Source organism: Myxine glutinosa, chromosome 14 (genome assembly GCF_964187855.1).
Source record: "Myxine glutinosa chromosome 14, kmMyxGlut1.1, whole genome shotgun sequence".
In the NCBI taxonomy this organism is placed as follows: domain Eukaryota; kingdom Metazoa; phylum Chordata; class Myxini; order Myxiniformes; family Myxinidae; genus Myxine; species Myxine glutinosa.
In genome coordinates this window covers 48,664,464-48,689,728 of record NC_136274.1, presented here as the reverse complement: position 1 = coordinate 48,689,728, position 25,265 = coordinate 48,664,464, and the positions used below count along the sequence as shown (strand labels likewise).

General features: G+C 48.6%; 1 protein-coding gene across 1 annotated transcript; it reads left to right on the top strand.

The window, feature by feature from the left end:
• Positions 1-1,804: 1,804 nt before the first annotated feature.
• SLC10A2 (solute carrier family 10 member 2) lies at positions 1,805-22,422 on the top strand. Its single transcript, XM_068135696.2, has 6 exons — positions 1,805-3,715; positions 4,111-4,229; positions 4,349-4,437; positions 4,987-5,162; positions 5,281-5,438; positions 21,765-22,422. The coding sequence occupies exons 1-6, from the start codon at positions 3,300-3,302 to the stop codon at positions 21,926-21,928; spliced, it is 1,122 nt and encodes a 373-aa protein (XP_067991797.1). The 5' UTR covers positions 1,805-3,299; the 3' UTR covers positions 21,929-22,422.
• The last annotated feature ends 2,843 nt before the right edge of the window (positions 22,423-25,265 follow it).

Below are 25,265 nucleotides of genomic sequence, written 5' to 3'. Positions count from 1 at the left end.
GACCACTGAATGTTTGGAGGTTTTCCATGCCCCAATAATGTATGTTTTTTTTGTTTGTTTTTTGCACTTTATAATGTACGGTATATAATGACCACTGAATGTTTGGTGGTTTTCCATGCCCCATTAATGAATGTTTTTTTGTTTGTTTGTTTTTGCACTTTATAATGTATATAACGACCACTGAATGTTTGGCGGTTTTCCGTGCCCCAATAATGTATGATTTTTTTGTTTGTTTTTTGCACTTTATAATGTATATAACGACCACTGAATGTTTGGCAGTTTTCCATGCCCCAATAATGTATGTTTTTTTGCACTTTATAATCTACATAACGACCACTGAATGTTTGGTGGTTTTCCATGCCCCATTAATGTTTGTTTTTTGCATTTTATAATGTATATAACGACCACTGAATGTTTGGAGGTTTTCCATGTCCCATTAATGTAGGTTTTTTTGTTTGTTTTTTGCACTTTATAATGTATATAACGACCACTGAATGTTTGGCGGTTTTCCATGCCCCTTTAATGTATGTTTTTTTGTTTGTTTTTTGCACTTTATAATTTATATAATGACCACTGAATGTTTGGAGGGTTTCCATACCCCATTAATGTATGTTTTTTTGGTTTGTTTTTTACACTTTATAATGTATATAACGACCACTGAATGCTTGGCGGTTTTCCATGCCCCATTAATGTATGTTTTTTTGTTTGTTTTTTGCATTTTATAATGTATATAACGACCACTGAATGTTTGGCGGTTTTCCATGCCCCATTAATGTATGTTTTTTTGTTGTTGTTTTTTTGCACTTTATAATGTATATAACGACCACTGAATGTTTGGCGGTTTTCCATGCCCCATTAATGTATGTTTTTTTTTGTTTGTTTTTTTGCACTTTATAATTTATATAACGACCCCTGAATGTTTGAATGTTTTCCATGCCCCATTAATGTATGTTTTTTTTGTTTGATTTTTTGCACTTTATAATGTATTTAACGACCACTGAATGTTTGGCGGTTTTCCGTGCCCCAATAATGTATGATCTTTTTGTTTGTTTTTTTTTGCACTTTTTAATGTATATAACGACCACTCAATGTTTGGAGGTTTTCCACGCCCCATTAATGTGTTTTTTGCACTTTATAATTTATATAACGACCACTGAATGTTTGGTGGTTTTCCATGCCCCATTAATGTTTTTTGTTTTTTTGTTTTTTTTGCACTTTATAATGTATATAACGACCACTGAATGTTTGGCGGTTTTCCATGCCCCATTAATGTATGTTTTTTTTTTGTTTTTTTAAAAATAATGTATATAACGACCACTGAATGTTTGGCGGTTTTCCATGCCCCATTAATGTGTTTTTTGTTTGTTTTTTGCACTTTATAATTGATATAACGACCCCTGAATGTTTGGAGGTTTTCCATGCCCCATTAATGTATGTTTTTTTGGGGGTTTTTTTGCACTTTATAATGTATATAACGACCACTGAATGTTTGGAGAGTTTCCATGCCCCATGAATGTATGTTTTTTGTTTGTTTTTTGCACTTTATAATTTATGTAACGACCACTGAATGTTTGGCGGTTTTCCATGCCCCATTAATGTATGGTTTATTTTGTTGTTTTTTGCATTTTATAATGTATATAACGACCACTGAATGTTTGGCGGTTTTCCATGCCCCATTAATGTATGTTTTTTTTGGGGTTTTTTGCACTTTATAATGTATATAACGACCTCTGAATGTTTGGCGGTTTTCCATGCCCCATTAATGTGTTTTTTGTTTGTTTTTTGCACTTTATAATTTGTATAACGACCCTTGAATGTTTGAAGGTTTTCCATGCCCCATTAATGTATGTTTTTTTTGTTTGATTTTTTGCACTTTATAATGTATATAACGACCACTGAATGTTTGGCGGTTTTCCATGCCCCAATAATGTATGTTTTTTTTGTTTGTTTTTTGCACTTTTTAATGTATATAACGACCACTGAATGTTTTGCAGTTTTCCATGCCCCAATAATGTGTTTTTTTTTGGTTTGTTTTTTTGCACTTTATAATGTATATAACGACCACTCAATGTTTGGAGGTTTTCCATGCCCCATTAATGTGTTTTTTGCACTTTATAATTTGTATAACGACCCTTGAATGTTTGAAGGTTTTCCATGCCCCATTAATGTATGTTTTTTTTGTTTGATTTTTTGCACTTTATAATGTATATAACGACCACTGAATGTTTGGCGGTTTTACATGCCCCAATAATGTATGTTTTTTTGTTTGTTTTTTGCACTTTTTAATGTATATAACGACCACTGAATGTTTTGCAGTTTTCCATGCCCCAATAATGTGTTTTTTTTTTGTTTGTTTTTTTTGCACTTTATAATGTATATAACGACCACTCAATGTTTGGAGGTTTTCCATGCCCCATTAATGTGTTTTTTGCACTTTATAATTTATATAACGACCCTTGAATGTTTGAAGGTTTTCCATGCCCCATTAATGTATGTTTTTTTTGTTTGATTTTTTGCACTTTATAATGTATATAACGACCACTGAATGTTTGGCGGTTTTCCATGCCCCAATAATGTATGTTTTTTTGTTTGTTTTTTGCACTTTTTAATGTATATAACGACCACTGAATGTTTTGCAGTTTTCCATGCCCCAATAATGTGTTTTTTTTTGGTTTGTTTTTTTTGCACTTTATAATGTATATAACGACCACTCAATGTTTGGAGGTTTTCCATGCCCCATTAATGTGTTTTTTGCACTTTATAATTTATATAACGACCACTGAATGTTTGGCGGTTTTCCATGCCCCATTAATGTATGTTTTTTTTTGTTTGTTTTTTGCACTTTATAATGTATAAAACGACCCCTGAATGTTTGGAGGGTTTCCATGCCCCATTAATGTATGTTTTTTTGTCTTTAAGAGCACACTACCTCAAATTCCTAACAACTGTCAAGTTGATGTGGTAATACAGTATTGAATCTTGAAGTCAGGGCAATAATTGCACCTGGAATGCACAGCCACTTGTGATAAAACAATCGGCATCGATCCTGTCACCCCCACAGTCGAAGCGGCATGAAATCAAAAAGTTACAACATCACATGCAAACTTGGTTTCCATCAACTTTGAGTGAACATTTGCGTCATGACGGTAATAAACACGACCTGTGGTTTATTCATTGCCATGATGCATGAGCCGTAAACTTGACTTTGGCACCTCCGCAGGTATATCCCTCAAGACCGGTTGGATATAAAAGAGGTGTGTGTCTGTGTGAGATGTTTTTGAAATCCGGTGCAAGGAAAAATGACGATGCCGATTGTTCTTGTTGAATCCCTAGATAGTCCCAGCAAACTGGGGTCATGCTTCGCAAACGCCACGTTCTGCAATGGGACTTCATGCGTAGCCGTGTTCCAAAGCCCCAACGCCACTCTTGGAAGAGTCGTCAGCACCGTCCTTACGGTCATGATGGCGTTCGTCATGTTGTCTCTGGGCTGCAATGTCGAGGCTAGAAAAATGTGGATCCACATCAAGAAACCGTGGGGAGTATTCGTTGGTTTTGTTTGTCAATTTGGGATCATGCCCCTCACGGGCTACTTGCTGTCCGTTGCCTTTAACATCAAGCCGCTTCAAGCCATAGCCGTGGTGATCATGGGCTGCTGTCCGGGAGGCTCTGTTTCCAATGTCCTTAGCTATTGGGTCGATGGAGACATGGATCTCAGGCAAGTTTGCTTTCCACAATGTATCTCTACTCTACACCATTATGAAGAAGTGATGCAGCCCAAAGCTGATTGTAATGGCGGACTGCTTTGATGCCAGTGTGCGTATATATGAGCTTATGAGAATTTTTTTTTTTTTACATTTTTTGGTAGGTACCCCAATTTTTGTTAATTCTACCCATAATTTAGTGTTTCTTGCTTCTTTTTTTTTGTTTCTTGTTTTAATAAACGTGCCAAAAACCGAGTCCGTGACGAGTGAGGCAACAAGGAGTGTGGAGGAGCGAGCCCGATTATCATGGTTTGTGACGGCAGAAATGGCTTGCACGATAAGTAAAGCCACTTCTATTGTTGAGTTAACGCATGACTCCCTCGTCTCCCACCCCTCTCCTCGGCCGCAGCATCGGGATGACAACATGTTCCACGATACTGGCGATGGGCATGATGCCGCTGTGCCTTTACCTGTACACCTCGTCCTGGACCAGCGAGAGCGGAGTGAGCATTCCCTTCCAGAGTATTGGTAAGAGCATTTAAGTCGACTCACCACTGATTAATGGGGTCTAATATCAATTATTGTGGAGAATGAAGATTATGATATAATAACATTACTTTTACAAAACAACCTATCTTCACCCCCAGGCATAACGCTGGCATCCCTCCTCATCCCGGTCATGGTTGGAATGATCATCAAGTCCCGTTGGCCTAAAGTAGCACGAGTTGTTCTCCGAGTAAGTCTGTCTTTGCCTAAATCTACATCTCATTGGGTATAAGTTACCATAGCAAAGAGTATAAGTGGCAGTGGTACCTCCGAGACATCTCCTTGACAATTGCCGATGGACCAGAGAGACATACGGCATCAAATTGTGACTTTGTCGCTTTGCTTCCTTGGAGTTATATATTTCGGACGTGGTACAACAGCAGGTGATTTACCTGGTAGCACATCGACCTTTCCTCATACTATAAAACAGCCGTCCCATTTCATCTCAGTGGAAGAATATTATAACTTATCACACTATATTTTTCTCGCTCTTTCCTATGGCCGTTTGTCTGCGCTCTAGTCTCTAAATGCTGAGTGTCAAACAAGGAAGCAGCACATACCATTTTTAACGTCTTTGTATGACGTGGCCGGGGTTTGAACTGCTGACCTCCCAGACTCAGAACGTACACTTTCTGACCATTAGGCCACCGAGTCTGGTTACAAAGATGTTATTCTTGAAGTAACACCAACTATGCACTATCTCAACTGACTGATCCATCGACTGGTTGGTCTCATTCAGATTGGTTCGATTTGCGGGGCCGTCCTTATCATCGCCATTGCAGTGGTGGGTGGAGCTCTACATCAGGGATCATGGGCCTCAGACCCCGATATGTGGCTCATCGGGTTCTTATTTCCCTGCATCGGATACGTTTTGGGATTCATCCTGGCACGCCTTGTCAATCAGCCCTGGTTCAGGTAATATTACTTAAGTGGGGCTATAGGACTGCATTGCTAGAGCGTAAAGGATGAGGAACAAGTTGCAAGGATATTTGGTAAACTTCATTGCAGGAGCTCAGGTGTCCTGTCATTTCAGGTGCCGGACGATTGCTTTGGAGACGGGATCACAAAACTCCCAGCTCTGCACGACCATCTTGCAGCTGTCATTCACAAGCAAGCAACTGGACCTCATGTTTACCTTCCCGCTCTTTTACAGCATCTTCCAGCTCGGTTCTGCCTTTTTAATGGCCGGAGGTATGGAAAGCAATCCAGCACAGGTCACAATATAACTCCACAAACACAGGTATCCTTTTCGAGGGTGCTCGATTATAAAAGCATAACTTCTCAGATTGGCCATAGGTTGAGGTCCAATTCGCATCGGATATCTGACTCGAAATTGAACTGAACGATTCTGGAGATCAAAACAGTCAAATCCATTGTCTGAACTCCATTGCTTGCACATGCACACGAGGAAAATTTTCCATTGGGAAGTATCGGATCAATTATGTCACATTGCATATTATTGTTTCATATGGCTTTGCATCATATTACCTTGCACTCGTGAAGCAAAAAGCGGGGTTAAGCAATCACCTGCGTACGCGTATGTGCATGTCTGCATTTTTAAAAGTCATTTTCTCGGCACCCATTGGTCCTATTGACACTGAATGTTCACCATAATATGCGTCTACTCATGTATAATTTTTTTAGTGATAATTATGACGTCATAGGTCATGTGGTATAGGCACCATCTTGGAAAACGGGGAAACATTTGACCTCGATATCTCCGAAACCGCTCCATTTTAAAAAAATGTAAACGTAGCTCATTGTAAAGAACTCGACATGGGGAATAAGTGTTGTTAATGATGATGTCATTGATGCCTTAATTATGACGTCATAACTTGACAAGTACAATGCTTAATCCGATCAGTTTGAAATTTCTTGAGTATGATATATGAAACAATTATGTTGGAGAATGTAAATGTATGACATCATTGGTCACGTGGTCTGGCAGCCATATTGAATCAAAGAAAAAAAAACTTAAAATCCACAAGAGTTGGCTCGCACCAAATCCAGTAAGTATTCTATGAATACCATCTCGTTTTATTAACTTTACCTCGTGGAGCAAGCCATTCTTCAATGGGGATTTAAAGGAGGGCATGCCAGCACTCAAGTGGGCGTGGAGGTTGGGGAAGGAGGTAGAAGGGGTTAGTCTGCACTCTGTTAGTGATGGCTAATACCCAGAAACATGTCTGAGGATGGAGCATCCCATAGGTGAGGTGGCATAAATTGAGGATGCGAAGTTGTCGTTTAGTGTTGCAAATCACCTTTCCTGTGCATCAGTAAAAACAAAGAGTTCAATTTAGTAACTTCTTTCATCGACCTGGTGACCAATCAGAAAATCCATGCTGCTGAGCTCTTTAACCTGGGTTCAAATATCGCCCCAGCTACAAACTGTCACCCTGGTGTTTCGCAGGCAGGTCAAGGCATCATTGTGATGGACGTTAGAATGGGTGTCCCATGTGCCAGCACGAGCCGGTAGACGTTAAAAACTATACAGTGAACTTCAAAGAGTACACGCCTTATTACCTGCACCCTAGCTAAATTCAAATACCTGCCCAAATCACGACTACTCCAACATCAGGCCTGGCCACCCAGTTTGTGAAAGACGTGGTCCAGAGATATTCCCTGGCTAACCTCACAAGAAGGTGGGAATAACTGGAGCCATGATAAAAATAGTTGTCGTGCACATTATATATATATATATATATATATATATATATATATATATATATATATATATATATATATATATATATATATATATATATATATATATATATATATATATATATACATATATATATATATATATATATATATTGTTACGGATCTCTCCGTCGGCCCCTTTTCCCCTTATCAAGGGGGGATCAATCCCCTTGTCCGTGACTGACCGACGTGAGTCCTGGGGGTCCCAACGCTCCTCCCGGTCAGGAGCAGCCAGGGTATTTGGTCGACGAAAAGTCCCAAGGACCTGAGTGCCACTCCTGACCGCAAGCAGGGGAGGGACTCCCGCTCGAACCCCAGTTTTAGATGTTCTAATTGCCGAGCGGTGTTAGCAACACGACGTTCCAGCCATTACCAAAGACTAAACCCGATCCTAAACGTTGGCCAAATCGTGCCACAGGTATTCAATGATGGAAAAGACAAGGACTAATGGATGTGAAGGAAAGAAGGCAAGGGAGGAAGAACAAATATAATTTATTACTAACTATTATGTACAAGACCAAAAGAACCAAGGAGAAGGAAAGATAAGAAAATAATTTACAGAAGGATGGAAGGACCAGAAGGACACAGTGCAATATTAACTTATACAAGCTTACTTATACCCAGGGACAAGACACACAAAACAAACTCGTGTACACAAAAGGATGGAATGGCAGGAATGGTTTGCGATGGCAGAGGAGGGTCCAGGTAGATGGTGGCGTCGAGGTCCGGCTCCAAGCGCGCGCTCCGATCCACGCTTTGGGGTCGAGGCGAAAACCCGGCAAACACAGCTCCGCTTCGCGTCTCACCGACCGGCAATAGGGCCTAGAGGGTCTCGGCCTATTGCCGCAATACAGGCACCCCTCACGTCTCTCTCTTTCAGTCTTGCTGGATCATGCCTCTCGTTCGTGCCTTCTCACCGACCTTGTACCTTCTCTGTCCAACTCTCATCAACCTTCAAGCACCTCCCTCCACAGAACTCTCACTTCAGAACTCCCTCTGCAGAACTGCTCGTGGGGCTCCCTCACTCATCTGAGGTGGGGGCTCCCGGCAACGGGTTATATAGGCCACACCCTCTCAAGCCATACCCTGAGCCTTGGTTGGTCGTTCGGGGCTGCACCCTTCATGATGAGGTGGGGGCCATGCCTTTCTTCTCCGAACCGACCGCGTGTTTAAAGGAGGGCGAATGCAGTTGGCAATCGAGGCTTTGGGAATGGGGGCTTTGGGAATGAAAGGGAATCTACCTTATTTGAATTCGGTGCAATGTAGAGTCAACTAATGGGAAACACAACCTTAAACTAATACACATAATAAAGAAATAACTACTTAGAAGGGTATATGGTGGCCTGCGTGTATGTATATGGAGTAACTAAGAGGATGACATTTGACCTTTACACACAACTCGGAGATATTTACAAGAATTCATTACACTTACAGAGGGTGATATTTACAACAATTACAAATCCGCAACACTGCACCCTCATCCTCCAGGCACGTCCTCGGGCCTATAAAACATACTTAGTGTGACACGTAGGTGTAATTCCCTCTACAATTAACCTGACCCTGAGTGTGACAGTTTTAAAACACAAATAAGTATGTCCCCCTGCTGCATTGCACCCTATCTAACAGATTTACGCCCACAGGATAACCGAATTGCGGAATTGTTCTCAAACTAAACATGTATGGTGGGGAGCATTATTTTCAAGTGACGCTATTTCATTAATTACAAAACGCAACCCAGGACCTGCGATTGTTCTTTTGGGGGGGCGGGGGGGGGGGAGAGACAGCCTGCGCTGCATCGACGCACCAGCACCAATAAAGAGCACCATAAAGCACCAAAAAAACGCACCAGTCAGTGCACAGTCACCACAGTTCATAATAAAAATAAACAAACAACTGCTGGTGGTCTTGCTCTTCGGCTCCCTCTGCTGGCCATTGTTCTTCCTGATGTTGTCAACTTCATCTTCTTGCTGGCGGCCTATTTAGACATAATAAAAAGCACAAAACGTGTCCACTTTTTATTTATGGCCCACAGGGGCCGACTAGGGGTGGTTCACCTGTGTGGCATAGGTGCCACGTCACCGAGGTCCGCAAGCAAGATCCTGGGCCATCGTGGCCGGTTCCAGCAGAGGGGCCATGCCCCAACCCGTGGGGTCCATGAGTGGTGCTCAGCCACAGACATGTGGTCCATAAGTGGTGCATCGATGCAAGCAGCTGGTTGCGGGGGTTCTGGCACACAATGGCGGACTCCCGCACGCTCCCCTCGGTGCCCAGAGAGCACGATCCATGGGTCGGAGAAGGAAGACAGAGAGGGCAGGTTAGCGAGGGGTAAGGTCACAAGGGTACACATCAATAAAGGCAATGCAAGGTGAGGTGCGCCTGGAGACCGAGCGGAGAAATGCTCGTCCCTATCGTACATCACCCCACCCGTCACCTGTTCTACCCTTGCCCCTTACCCCCGTATGTACAGAAATCTACACCCTTACCAATTCGTCACTACTGTCTCGTCTTCCCCATATTTCCCTGATACCAAATTCGTCGCCACAATCCCTCTAATTCAAATTTGCCATCTCCAATTCATCATCAATCCTCATAAGGAGGGAGAGATGGAACATCAGCACAATGTCACACCCACGTCATGATGCATCTCACAATCCAAACATTTGCACAGAAAAAATAACAACAACAAACCATGGCATGGTGTGGAGCACCGTCGTCACCTCAGGTGAGTGGATGTAGATGGTGCGAGGAGATTTCCATCCTATCTACCTTCTAAATGACATTAACACACTTTACACTACCCGGGGTCTTTCCCTGCCAATCCATTGGCAATCTTACACTCTATGCGGTTTTAAGAACCAATTCCCATTGCCCAAACTGTGGTGCTTCATCAATTTGGGGTCTCACTCCCCCGATTCAACTCCCTGTGCCTTTGCACAATTTCAGGACTGGGTCGTGTGGCTCTCCCAGCAGGTCTACCCACCTGCACACCTCCACCACTGCAGTTGCCTCTGAGCTTACCTGCTCCTTACCCTAACCTATCTACCTGGGGAAGGCCCTATGGCGTTCTCCCCACTCGGTGCCCTCTCTGGCACTGGGCTACCCGGGTCCGTCCTCTGGATCCTCGGGCCCCATCCACAACAACTCTACCGGCTCCCAGAGCCCACCTGCGGCCTCACCTGGCCGACATCCTAACAGTGGCGAAGTGCCCATTTAACTACACACACTAACAGGCCACACGCCCAGCCATTTCCACGTCACTAATGCACCCATCCAAACACCATTCTTCCACACGCACCACACATGCCAATATCCAACCACAATTTACCTACTCCCTCTACCTAACTCTTAAACTACCCTCCCCGGGTATTCGTGATGGGGTCCATCCTCCCCATACACACCTTCGCACCATCCACTCCACTCCACAGTTTCCACCATACTCACTCCACACCATCCATTCCATACTCCATATATTCCATACTCCATGTATTCCACACAACCATGCTCACCTGTATTTGCACACCTGTGCCATTACACCTGGTGCTTCCTGCACCCTCCTTCCTCCAGGACCATTTGCTCAACACAACACACAATCACAATTACTCAGTCATACATTGCTCCATACACCTGTTCAGTTGCACACCTGTGCAGTGTGCAATCACACCTGGTGCCTCCTGCACCCTCCTTCCTCCCAGGCTTCTTCAATCACTCAATACAATGCACAACCACAATTGTTCCTCATGCACTGCTCCAAACACTTCCACGCTCAATACACCCATCTCTCCCGAGCATTGCCTAGCAATTCCTCATTTGCTCGATATCAATACTCTCACACACACGGCATCATCTGATCTACCTGGCGCCCTGCTAAAACTCACGCTTCCCAGTCGCGCCTTATATTATCGCGCTCCCTCGTCGTTATAATCCAACTACCCTACTCTCTGTCCCCGACTACCGGTCCAATGTCGCTACTTACCTCTACCGTTACCTATGGTCCTTCTTCTCTAGATCCCTATCATTTTATCCTAACCCTCCCGCGGCGAGTTTACAATGCCATAAACCCCATAGCTATTGCTCATGTGCCCCCTTGTGAGGGATGGCAGAGTTGCCATCCCATCACATTGGGTACCTCCCACTATCAATTTGGCTCATCCAATTCCAACCAATCAAAAATTTTCCAATCACAAATTCCCTAACCCTACCAAATGTCCTTTAACTTGAGCCTCGGTGCGTCGTTACCTTCGCAAAGCTCGGCTTCGCGAAGCCGAGCAATACATGCGGGTGGTTCGTTGCCGGCGGTTGGGTCCGTCCGGCAGTCGGTGCAGGGAAGGAGGTTTACTCGGGCCGGGATCGCACGCACCATCTCGGCACGGAACCGTCCGATGCCCCCATCTCGGCCGACCGGAACGCCGCGACCACAAGGGGTCGCCGCGCCGACCCTTCCCCCCTGTCCTCGAACCGGGACGCCTGCTCCGCTTAGTGGAGCACGGACACGACCGTTTAGAGCGAGGCCTGGCGTGGATCGCGTATGGCGGTTCCTTCAAAACCGCCGTGGTTACGATCCCCGCTGGTTCCCGCTGCACACAAAGCCCGCCACGAACCGAGGGCTCGCTTCGGCTAAAAGTCGATCTAACCGCTGCTCCGTTTAACGCCGATGCTCCACTTGCATGCTCACACCCCGCGTTCCGTTCCTTGCTCCACATCCAGCCGTCTCCATGCTCTCCATCATTGCACCTTCTCTTACACACCCCCCAGGTACACTCATAGACTTCGTCACACACCTGACCACCGCACACCTTGGCACACACTCGTCATTCGTACACCTCACCAACACACCTCTTCGCGCCCACTCCTCGGTCACATCCTCTGTGACAACCACAGGTGTGCACTCACCTGCACACCCAATCATGTGCTTCACTACCAACTCAAGTGTGCATTCCCACACGCGCTCGTCCATTCCAGGTGTGCATCCTTCCATTCCAGGTGTGCATCCTTCCATTCCAGGTGTACATTCTCTCCCACCTGTCACAACCAACTCGTGCTCCGTGTCACTCTCACTACTCTCACCACCACACTCGGTCGGGCATTCACCCTTACTCTCGACAGCGCACTCTGTAATCATGCACTCCTCTGTTACACACCTTTTTCACGCATCCTCTTGTGCACACTCTCCCGTTACGTCCTCTGTAACACTCACCACAGGTGTGCACTCTTTCGTTACATCCCCTGTAACACTCCCCATCACGCGGTTCCATGTGCCCCCCGCACACGCGCCACGACCAACTCACTCTCGACAGCACACTCACTCCTCGGCGCGCACTTTTTCCTCACACACCCCATAGTCGGGCATCCTCGCACACCTCCTCCTTCACACTCCGTACCTGTCGCACACTTCACCAACGGCCTCTCACGAACACCCGGATCCACACCAACCCCCAAGCCGACTGAAGCTCCCCTCACATCATATACATTTCCACGTATATCGCCACTCACCTCGGCACCTCGTCTCCACTCCTCCCCCGCCACCTACAAACTCTATTTGGTTAGTAAGCACATCATCATGATTTGAGCACAGACCTTGTACATATTCCATCATTTCCTCCTTTATCGCCCTCTTAGTTTCCCTCCATCTCTTCTTAATTTCACTCACCCCCTCTTCCACATTCTCTAATTTTTGCTTCACCTCTTTCATTTCCCGGTGCGCCCCCTCAATTTCGTCCTCTAAGGTCACCTTGATCGTTTCTATGTGCGTCCTCACCTCCTGTTCTTTCGTCTCCATTGTCTCTGTCACCTCGTCCAACCTCTTTGTCAACCCCTCATGTACCATCTGACATTCCCTCTTTGTCGCTACCAGTTCCTTTTTTATTTCTTTCTGTGTCGCCTTTAACCCCCCGATTACCGCGGTGTTCTTCTCCACTTGCTCCACTAATTCCTTTTGTCCCACTGTCAGCTGCTCTACTCCCCTCGTTAGATCTTCTATGCCCCCTTGTAACCTTGCCGTCCCATTTCTCACCTCTTTCTCCATACGCTTCTCACCTCGCTTTACCTCCTCGCGTACCCCCGAGACCTCCTCGCTCGCTCACACCTCGTCTGATCTCCTCCCCCATTTCTCCCATCTCCTTGGTAGATGCCGCCCTCATCTGTCCCAATTCATCCCTCTGAGCATCCAGTTTACCTTCCAACCCGATTTTCACCTCCTCTATCTGGTTCCCCATCCGTTTGAATTCCCGGGCGGATTGCTCCCCTACTTCCCCCAATTTGTCGTCCATTGTGTTTTCTAATCCCCTTAACCCATTTTTCACCCCCTCTATCTGATTCTCCTGGGCAGCCATTCTATTTTCCACCCCCGTTAACCCATTCTTCACCTCTTTTATCCCGTTGTCTAACCCCTCAAATTTACTGTCCAACCCCTTAAAATTATTGTCTAACCCCTCAAATTTATTGTTCAACCCCTCTCTTAATTGCTCACTGTCAGCCCTCCTTCTGTCTTCCATTTCTTCACCCGACTTAACCATAAGGGCCCTCATTTCAGCCAGAAATAATTGCATGTCTTCCACCGTTGGTACAAAGGGCGCGGCTCTATTTGGTGCCGCTGTAACCACGTGCGCGAGGGCGCCATTTTGCGCGCCTGAAACCTCCTCAACCACATCATCATTGCTCTCCTTCATTTCTTCCCTCTCATCCTGGATAACCCCTAACCCCTCTTCTAGCTCACCCACCTGCACCCGATCGCCTTGACTAGCCATGGCGCGATTTCAAAGTTCGGGTTTTTCTAAAACAAAACAAATTTCGGCCGCTCGTAATTTTGAGCGCGTTAGGCGCGCTTCGGGTCCAATCTCGCTCCCGACACCAATTGTTACGGGACCGCGGCGAGGATGTTGTTTGCCGAGCGGATGGCCGCCGCGCCCGAACAGTTACCCCGACTAACCCGATTCCTGAACGTTGGCCGAATCGCGCCACAGATATTCAATGGGGAAAAGACTAAAGCGAAGGATGTGAAGAAGAAGAACACCAAAGCAAAAAGGTTGGAAATGCTACTAAATTTATTCCTACTATTTACACAATCAAAGAAACCAAGGAGGAGGAAGGATAATAAAATAAAAACAGAAGAAGAAGAAGCGGACACAGTGAACCTTAGCTTATCTATGGCAGTCTTACTTAGAACCCTGGACAGAACAAAAGAAAGACGGACTCACACGAATTGGGAATTTGCAGGCAGGAAGGATCGGAAGGAGGAATGGCTTGGCGGGGGAGGAAGGTTCAGCGGGGATCGGTCAGGCCGGGAGCGGATAGCCGCCGTCAATACCCGAGCTGGGATCGCCAAACAGCCGCGGTTCCAAACTGCACGGCGAAGCCCCTCCAGTGCACCGTGCGCTCTCCAAAGCTCCTCCTTAGGACTCTCTTGCGCTTGGCACTGCACACTCAGCACTTGCCCTACTTGGCACTTCGCCGCTCTGACTTGCTTGCACTTGATCGTCGCACGTATCTCTGCATGTATCTCTTTGGACGTATATCTTAGGACGTATCTCTCTCAGGACGTTCCTCTCTTGCTTCGCCCTCGTGCGCACTTTTCTTTTTCCACGGCTTCCGTGCGCGCTCTTTATAACCCCGCGGGCAATCAAGCCGCCGGCCTCTAGAACACGCCCATCGGTGAGCTCGCCTCGGCCCTGATTGGTCGGCACGGCCCTCTGGCTCCGCCCTTGATGACGATGGGCGGGCACGCCCAGGATTCGGCAGCTCCTCCCCCTTCTTCTCCGAGCCGACCTCGTGGCGAATGGAGTCACGGAGGGAACAGTTGGCAATTGTTGGAAGGGGAAGGTGAAGGGAATCTACTCTTATTTCACTTGGTGCAATGGAGTATTTAAATTAATGGAAGACACAGCCTTACACTAATACACATAATAAGGATATAACTACCGAACCGGGATATATGGTGTCCTTCGTGTATGTTTCATGGAATTAACTACGGGAACGCCCTTTGACCTTTATACAACAACAAATGCAGGAAGGAGGGTGACATTTTACAACAATTCATGACACAACAAAAAAAAAAAACAACATTCTCATATCCACAACAATATATATATATATATATATATATATATATATATATATATATATATATATATATATATATATATATATATATATATATATATATATATATATCTATATATATATATATATATATATCTATATATATATATATATATATATATATGTATATATATATATATATATATACATATATATACACTCCTCCCATGCACTTCCAGCCTAAGAAAAGTTGCATAAAGCAACCAAGCAAGAAGTTTCCGAGGGTAAGCCCTTTCCTGTTTCAAATGATTCCCAGAGTCCCTCCATAAGTACACACAAGAGGAATCCAAATGCTACACACCCCCCTCAGCTGCAGGGCCGGTTTCATCGCTTATATTGGCGAATCATCAGCGACAGCGCAGACAGAAACGCGTCGAGGCAAATATGAAACGTATAAATGAAATGAAACAAATAAATGAAAAACAAAAACTGTCGAGCTCATTAATTCGGCAGTCCAAGTTCCACACCTCTCCTGGCTGAGGAAGTGTGGGTCCACTGGCCGACTTTTGTTCACAGACAATTGCAGACAGTTTTATGATTTTGTTTTCTTCTGCAATCAATGTTTTGAGTTAGATCAGAATTACAAATTTAAACTTTGCAACCACTTAGAAAGTACTAAACCAAAGAAGTGTACAGACAGGCAAATATAGTCAGGTTCACTATGTTTTTTCGTTTAAAATTTTGGTAGATTAGCAAAACTATACATTTTTGGAATATTCAGAGCATGAGGAATCCAAAAATTAATGTTTACATTTGCGTGGACACCTTTGCGAAAATGACACTCAGGACAGGGATGACGATCTGTAAAAGCATATTCCTGAACGGTATAGACCTCGAAGATCCTGTGAATAGGACTTATAGTTCAATCTGATACTACCTATAACTTCCTATAACAACCTATAACTTCAAAGGACTTGCAATATTATGTATTATGTAATAGTTATATTGTAGCGGTTCCCGCTGAATGTACACAATCGCCTTGCACCTGCCAGGACGCGGCCAGGGCGCGATCGCCATGCCGGGCTCGTCCGGACGGGCCCAGACGCGCCTCTCCTGGGCATGCCCGGACTCGCTGTCCCCGGGCACGCCCGAACCTCCCGGGCACGCCCGGTCTCATCTATCCCGGGCATGCCCGCTCTCGCCTTTCCAGGGCTCGCCCAGAGCGGCCGAGCACGCCCAGCCTCGACTTGCCAGGCCGCGTCCAGGACGCCCGGGCATGTCCAGACTCGCCTTTCCAGGGCTCGCCCAGAGCGTCCGGGCATGCCCGCTCTCGCCTTTCCAGGGCTCGCCCAGAGCGCTCGGGCACGCCCAGCCTCGACTTGCCAGGCCGCGTCCAGGACGCCCGGGCATGTCCAGACTCGCCTTTCCAGGACTCGCCCTTGACACCCGGGCATGCCCGGTCTCGGTTTTCCCGGGCAAACGCCCCGGCATAAATGTGTATATATATTGCTGCCCGATAAACGGGCTTGTCAGAATACCTGAGCTGTTTTGTTTCAATAAAGCAACTCGGACGAATTCCGTCTTTGGTCGCGTCAATTCTTTCGACTCGCGTTGGAGCGCAGCTCCTTCACTGGTGACCTACCGACATGGACACGGCAGTGACTCTTAAACTGCCTACCTTCTGGGAGGCTCACGCGGCTGTTTGGTTCGCCCAGGCGGACTCCAAGTTCGCCCTGCGAGGCATCACCGCGGACGACACCCGCTTCCACCACGTCGTGGCAGCGCTCGGTTCCGCCACCGCGGCCCGCGCCCTGAGCCTCCTCGAGCACCCGCCGGCTGCTGACAAGTATGACGCGCTGAAGACGCTCCTCCTCGACGCTTTCGCCCTCTCACCGGCGGCACGCGCACGGCGCCTGCTCGACCTGCCCGAGCTCGGCGACACGCGCCCGTACGAGCGCATGGACTATATGCTCTCATTGCTCGGGGAGCACTCTCCGGATTTTCTGTTCCTCGAGCTGTTCCTTCGCCAGCTGCCTCACCCGGTACGCCTCGCCCTGGCTGGCACGTCGATCACCGATCCCCGCGCCCTCGCCAGGGAAGCCGATAAGATCTCCTCGGCGGGCCAACACATCGGCGCGGCTACCTGGAGCCTGCCGCCGTCCGAGGCGAGGCCCACGACGCCCGAGCGCCCTGCGCGGTTGGAGGCCGAACTGCCGGTGCAACTGGCGGCCGCCACGCCGCGCCGACCGCTTCCGACATGACGGCCGGGGCCTCCACCTAACCAGGCATGGTGTTATTACCACGCCAGGTTCGGACACAAGGCTCGGACGTGCCGACCCCCGTGCACTTTCGGCAAGTCGGGAAACGGCCGGGCCGGCGTTTATTCCCAGCCATGAGCGCCGGCCACTCGGGCAACTTGCTTTTTATTCGGGACAAAGCGTCCGGGCGGCGTTTCCTTTGTGACACCGGCACCCAACTGAGCGTCATACCCGCCTCCGAGCAGGACAGGCGGGACGCCGTTTGCGGCCCCTCTTTGGTCGCTGTTAATGGCTCGGCCATACGCACTTTCAGCCCGCGCGACGTCACCCTCTGCTTCGGCAGCCAGCGCTTTCAGTGGACCTTTGTGATCGCCTGCGTCCCCATGGCTTTGCTGGGCGCCGACTTCCTCTGCGCGCACGGGCTGCTGGTCGACGTCAAGACGTCAACGCCGAGACCTTCAGCTCCCTGGCGTGCACGATGAGCAGCTCCGCGCCGACCGAACTGGCGTGCGCCCTCCCGACGGCGAACGAATTCGCTCGCCTGCTCGCGGAATTCCCGGCCCTCACGCGGCCGACGTTTTCGGCCGTCGCAGTGCGGCATGGGATCGAGCACCACATACCCACTATGGGCCCGCCAGTCTACGCCAGGGCCCGCCGCCTCGACCCGGCCAAGCTCGCCGTGGCAAAGGCCGAGTTCGACGCGTTGGAGCACCTCGGCATCGTGCGGCGCTCCAATAGCGCGTGGGCCTCACCACTGCACATCGTGCCAAAGCCGGGGGGCGGATGACGCCCGTGTGGCGACTACCGCCGCCTCAACGACGCTACCACCCTGACAGGTACCCGATCCCGCACATCCAGGACTTTTCCGCCCGTTTGGCAGGACGGGTCATATTTTCCAAAATTGACCTGATACGGGGATACCACCAGGTACCTGTCCGGGCGGCCGACGTCCCGAAGACGGCCGTCATCACGCCGTTCGGCCTGTTCGAATTTTTGAGGATGCCGTTTGGCCTCAAGAACACGGCCCAGGCGTTCCAGCGCTTAATGGACGGCATGCTGCGCGACCTGCCATTTCTTTTCGTCTATCTGGACGACATCCTCTTCGCCAGCACGTCCCGCGCCGAGCACCTCCTCCACCTCCGAACACTGTTCGGTCGCCTCAGCGAGCATGGCTTAATTGTCAACCCGGCCAAATGCCACTTCGGCACGACGACCGTTGACTTTTTGGGCCACCGCATCACCAAGACCGGGGCCGTGCCGCTGCCGACCAAGGTCGAGGCCATCACCACGTTCCCGCGTCCCCGTTCCATCAAGGCCCTACAAGAGTTCCTCGGCATGGTGAATTTTTATCACCGATTCGTGCCCCGCGCTGCTCAGCTCATGCGGCCCCTTTACGAGGCCCTCCGGGGCAAGCCGGCCAAGCATGACATCGTTTGGTCCACGGCCATGGACGCGGCCTTCGCGAGCGCAAAATGGGCCCTCACCGACGCAACGCTGCTGGCTCACCCGGTGCTCAACGCGCCCATCGCCCTCACTACGGAGGCCTCCAACTATGCGGTGGGCGCCGTCCATGAACAATGGGTGGACGGGGTTTGGCAGCCACTCGCTTTTTTCAGCCGGCAACTCCGGCCGAACGAGTTAAAATACAGCACGTTCGACCGCGAGCTGCTCGGTCTATTCCTGGCCGTTCGCCATTTCCGACACCTCCTGGAGGGCCGCCCGTTCACGGCTTTCGTCGACCACAAGCCGTTGGTCTACGCAATGGCCAAAGTCACGGAGCCGTGGTCGGCCCGCCAGCAGCGCCACCTCTCCACCGTGTCGGAATTCACCACGGACATCCGGCACGTCGCCGGCAAAGACAACGCCGTGGCCGACTGTCTTTCTCGGGCCAGCGCGAACGCGGTCCACCTCGGCGTGGACTTCGCGCTCATGGCGGCCGACCAGACCACCGACACCTCGGTGCAGGCCCTCCGGGCGGCGGACACGGGCCTCCGCCTGGCCGACATCCCCTTCGCGGGCACCCTCCTGCTCTGCGACGTCTCCCAGGGCCAGCCTCGCCCCATCGTGCCCGTTTCCTGGCAGCGCCGCATCTTCGCCTCCATCCACGGCCTTTCTCACCCGGGCCGGAAAGCTTCTCAGAAGCTGGTGTCGGCGCGTTTCGTCTGGCACGGCCTTCGACGGAACGTCTGCGACTGGGCCAACGCCTGCACGGCCTGCCAGCGGGCCAAGGTCCACCGCCACACCGAGGCCCCGCTAGCACCTTTCACCGTGCCTGCACGGCGTTTCGACCATGTCCACGTGGACCTGGTGGGTCCCCTGCCCCAATCGCGGGGGTTCACCCACCTGTTCACCATGGTGGACAGGACCACCAGGTGGCCGGAGGCCGTGCCCCTCACCTCCACCACCACCGCCGACGTGGCGCAGGCGTTCATCGCCACCTGGGTCGCGCGCTTCGGCGCACCGGCGGACATCTCGTCCGACCGCGGCCCACAGTGCACGTCCGAACTTTGGGGTGCGGTCGCCCGCTCGTTGGGGGTCATGCTGCACCGCACCACGGCCTACCACCCCCAAGCCAACGGGTTGTGCGAGCGGTTTCACCGCTCCATGAAGGCCGCACTCATGGCCGGCCTTCAGGACGATGGTTGGACCGACCGGCTGCCGTGGGTCCTTTTGGGCCTCCGCACGGCCCCAAAGGAGGACCTCCGGGCGTCCGCCGCCGAGCTCGTCTACGGCCAGCCGCTCCGCGTCCCGGGCGAGTTCGTGCCCGACGCTACCAGTCCCTGGTCCGCCGCACACCAGCGCTCGGACCTCCAGGAGGCCGCCCGACGATTTGCCCCCGTGCCAACGTCCCGCCACTGTGGCCCCCAGTCCTACGTCCCCCCGGCGCTTCGCACAGCCTAGTACGTCTTTGTGCGTCATGACGCGCACCGGGGGCCACTCCGGCCGCCGTACGACGGGCCCTTCCGGGTCCTGCGACGGGGCGACAAGTCCTTCGTCGGCGGCGGTCGGTCGGACCGGATCTCTGTGGACCGCCTCAAACCGGCGCACGTGGACGTCGACCGACCACCACGGTTGGCCCTTCCTCCACGGCGAGGCCGCCCCCCGTCCACAGTTCCCCCCGCTCGACCACCCACCACCAGATCGGACCCCCCCCCCCCCCCATGACCCTCCAGGGGTCGCTTCGGCCGGGTCATCCGGACCCCCCTTAAATTGACCCTGCAGGTTGATTCTGGAGGGGCGTGTGTAGCGGTTCCCGCTGAATGTACACAATCGCCTTGCACCTGCCAGGACGCGGCCAGGGCGCGATCGCCATGCCGGGCTCGTCCGGACGGGCCCAGACGCGCCTCTCCTGGGCATACCCGGACTCGCTGTTCCCGGGCACGCCCAAACCTCCCGGGCACGCCCGGTCTCGTCTTTCCTGGGCATGCCCGCTCTCGCCTTTCCAGGGCTCGCCCAGAGCGCCCGGGCACGCCCAGCCTCGACTTGCCAGGCCGCGTCCAGAACGCCCGGGCATGTCCAGACTCGCCTTTCCAGGGCTCGCCCAGAGTGTCCGGGCATGCCCGCTCTCGCCTTTCCAGGGCTCGCCCAGAGCGCTCGGGCACGCCCAGCCTCGACTTGCCAGGCCGCGTCCAGGACGCCCGGGCATGTCCAGACTCGCCTTTCCAGGACTCGCCCTTGACACCCGGGCATGCCCAGTCTCGGTTTTCCCGGGCAAACGCCCCGGCATAAATGTGTATATATATTGCTGCCTGACAAACGGGCTTGTCAGAATATCTGAGCTGTTTTGTTTCAATAAAGCAACTCGGACGAATTCCGTCTTTGGTCGCGTCAATTCTTTCGACTCGCGTTGGAGCGCAGCTCCTTCAATATCACAAATATAAAGACAATGGTTTTCAATTATCTTTGTTTGTTGCTTTTCTATAATGCTGAGCACTATTTTGAGGCCTTTATTGGATTCCTTGACCCAGAAAACATAGGATTAGCATATTTAATTAAGTCTCTAGGTTGACTAGAAGCCGAGATCGCGCAAAATATGTATTTTATGGCGGCCATTTTCAAAATCCAAAATGGCGGCCATGCAGGTGTCTGTGCAAATGCCAACATTGATTTTCAGATTCTCCATGCTCTGAAGATTCCAAAAATGTACAGGTTTGCTAATCCCAAAATTTTGAAAGAAATTATATTTGTTAACATAGTGAACCTGACTATCTTCATCACTGTCCTGAGTGTCATTTTCGCAAAGGTGTCTACGCAAATGTAAACATTAATTTTTGGATTCCTCATGCTCTGAATATTCCAAAAATGTATAGTTTTGCTAATCTACCAAAATTTTGAACGAAATTATATTTGTTAACATAGTGAACCTGACTAATAGGGGTGAAACCATAATCTCCGTCCCCCTTCGGTGGCGGAGGTAAGAATTAGTTAGACTTTTGCCCTCATCACAACGAACCTTTGCCATGAGAGTTGCACCAAGTTATAGTTTTGTTCTTTGCTCTATTTGTTATTTGTTTTTTTGCAGCGTATTTGCTCTACAAGAGGAAGTATCCGGAATCGATCGAGAAAGCTGGCATGGATGAGGAAGACTTCAAGAAGGAGCCATCTAAGGTGGCGGATGTGGCATGGCAGAACAAAGTTCACCTGCCGGCGTACCTCCCTGATAACCAGCAGTGTTCTAAACTCTGATATCACTGGTATTCCTGTAATAAATGTATATTTCATGCACTTTGGCTCGAGCTGACGTATTTAATGCTGCCCCTTTTATGGTGAAACCTGTCTGTCAAGAGCAGAATGTTCGTGCTGTACTGATTACTTTTGTCAACATGGGTGGGCTTTTGGCACGACTCGTCTGTTTCATCTCCTCTCTTCTTTTTTAGAAGCTCTTGGGTTCACTTGATTTATGAAATGCACTTTTATTCTGGTTAACAGGGTCACAGCAGAGCTGCCTTTTCAGTCAATCGGTACAAATGCCCCCACTGAGCTTTTTCCAGTGCCCTAAGGTTTCGCTGGTCTATAAGTAAATCTTAAGTTGGCCTGTTCAGCATTCCTATCTGAGTGTCTAGCTTAAGGCTCATGGAGTCTCAGGATCAAATCCAATCCTTGTAATTCACGTGGAATGAGCTTGCGTGTTCTTGTCCTGCATCGTGTTAGAAATCACTAAAATGTGTATGTTGGGTGAACCTGGCTTCCTTTTTATTCCCTCTGCCATCTTCGATTGTGCTTAGGAATCCTTTAGGTGTGTAATACAAGTCCTGTATTATTGATGCACACTTGAAAGTTCATGTTAACGGGATCCTCGATGAGGAGGCGTCTGTGGGCAGACCAGTCTTATTCATCCAGCAGCATGAAGCGCTAAACCAGGAAAATAGGAGGTCTTCATGAACTGGAATATAAATTTGTCTGCAGATGTAGAATTTCTGATGTGGTACAACAGCTTGTGAGTGTATTGTCAAAAACCATTATACTATTAGTGATATTTGACGGTAGGTCTTTTGTAATTGTAATAAAGTAATATACGGTACATGTAATCAATTAATTTTGCTTTTTTTTATGTCTCTGCCGACGAAGTCGCCGGAGGCATTATGTTTTCAGGTTGTCTGTCCAGCTGTCCGTCTGTCCGTCCGTCCGTGATAGGATTTCGTTACCGCAATAACTTTACAACGGCGAAAGGGATCTTAGTCAAACTTGGCACAGGTATGTATAATGAGGTAAAGATGAACTGATTAGATTTTGGGGTCATGAGGTCAAAGGGCAAAGGTCATGTTAGGTAAAAATCCTGTTACCACGATAACTTGTGAACCAATGATGGGATTCTGACCAAATTTGGTACACTTATGTAGAATGGTGTAAAGATTAAATGATTCGATTTTGGGTTCAAGAGGTCAAAGGTTAAAGGTCAAAGTCTGTAATAGGTCTATAACTTGAGAATGGCTAAAGGGATCTAATTCAAACTAGGTACAGATGTGTATAATGATGTAAAGATTAACATTAGATTTTGGGGTTCCCAAGGTCAAAGGCCAAATGTTAGAGGTCATGTCAGGTTAAAATGTGAGAACTTGTAAACAGCTGAAGGGATTTAAATTGAAACTTGGTACAGGTATGTATAATGATATAAACATAAACTAATTAAATTTGGGGGTCAATGGGTCAAAGGTCAGAGGTCATGTCAGGTGAAAATGTGCTAACTTAAGCACAACTGAATGGATTTAAATCAAGCTTGATACAAGTATTATTAATGATGTAATAATGTGGGTGGAGGTCGACATATCAGTCCACGCCGTGACGTCGAAGAGTGCCGTTCTAGTTTTAAATAATGTTTCAGTGTTCTTCCAGAGATTTTTGACACCATTATGCACAAAGGAAGTTGATATCATCGTATGTGCATTGAGGTGTGTGAAAATAGATCCCAGAGCCTGTTTCTAAATACTATCGTTATTTTGCTTTCATCGAGTACCGACAGCTGGACTAATTTCCAATTCCATTCAAGCGAGGAGTGACTGACTTATGTACCATACTCTGTGTGCATTTAAAATGCTATTTGTGCCTTTTGGTGGCCACAACTCCTCCACCTGGCCTAGGTTTCTTGGCCAAGGCCTAAGCAGTTTCTTGGCCAAGGATCATGCTGGGTGCTTTGCCATCGCTCTCCCAGCAGTAGTCCTGGCAGGAATTTGGAAGTTGGCCATGGTGCAGACGACAAAAATGGAGAATCCCAAGACAGAAGATGGATGGACATGAATGCAGCCAAATAAAGAAAATAAATCAATGTGCACTCGTTATTACAAAAACCGATAAGGAGCCTTTTGACAAGGACTCTAGGTCCCCCGCCGTTTTGGTGGTAGGTGCAATAGATATCTGTAATATGAATGCTAAATGTTCAACAGTTTTTGAAATATCACGTACACAAGCCAAGCTACCAAGATGGTTGCCATGGCAACATAATTCAGCCAATCACAGCCGTGATCTAATCAGGTTAAGATAATATCATGAGTAATAGATATCTGCAATGTGAAAGTTAAATGTTCAATGGTTTTTGAAATATCACATACAAAAAAGGACATGGAAAGATAATCGGTCAGTTGGACAGAACTCATTTTAATGTCCCTCATCTGAGACATTGTCGGAGGTATGGGGGACAAAAAGCAAAAGGAGCATGTGCACGTGAATGTTTGTGTTTCAATTTTCTCAGAGATGGCAATACGGGTCTTCATCAAACTTTCAGAGGTTCTCCAGTGAGTGCTGGGGAGTGTTTTAGTCAAAAATATAAAAGAACGTGTAAGGTATCTCGACAGACTACGATCGATTGTTGCACATTTATTGACTCTCCAGATACAGGCCCGATTCACCCCAGCGCCGTCCGAGGTGAGCCGTAACTTCCGGAAACGGAAATAAACCCGTCGTTACAGTGTCGGGATAAAACGGGGAATATTTGCACCTTCATACATGACATCCTCCGCTTTAAGTCAAAAATTACCAAGAGCAATACGTGCTAGATTTCCAAAATTGACATTCCAAAAGCAACATTTCCAAAAACATGTGAAAATATGTGTGCAAACAAAAGCAAGTTGACACGGAGATATTTCTGCCCCTGTGTATGTCAACGTGAAAATAGAACATGTGTCAACGTGAAAAAACATCTTCAAAGATTCAACCGGTCGGGTGCTTTTCTCTCACACATTGAGCGTCGCGGTGGACCAGTGGATACAGAGTCCGAGGTGATTCCTTTGGTCTCCACGAAGGGTGTAGCGTTCGCAGAGGTTTTCGGGGCATCCGAGCCGGCTGGAGCGGCCACGACGATCTCCAGCAGTGGTGGGTCGAACTGTTCTGACTGTGACGATGCTGCAGGCTCTATCGACTCACAGTGACGGTAGGTTATGTGGTCCTGATGTCGACGAATTTCGCGGCCGTCGAGCAGGCGAATCACGCAGTACAGTGGACCTGGCTTCTCGATGATGTCCCCTGGTAGCCACGTCGCACCTGCACCAAAATTTCGGGCAAAGACTGGATTTTCGATGTTGATACAGCG

Coding starts and splice junctions, on each gene's coding strand:
- SLC10A2 (XM_068135696.2), top strand. CDS start 3,300: ATGACGATGCCGATTGTTCTTGTTGAATCCCTAGATAGTCCCAGCAAA. Junction 4,230..4,348: donor CATTCCCTTCCAGAGTATTG/GTAAGAGCATTT, acceptor CTTCACCCCCAG/GCATAACGCTGGCATCCCTC. Junction 5,439..21,764: donor TGCCTTTTTAATGGCCGGAG/GTATGGAAAGCA, acceptor GTTTTTTTGCAG/CGTATTTGCTCTACAAGAGG.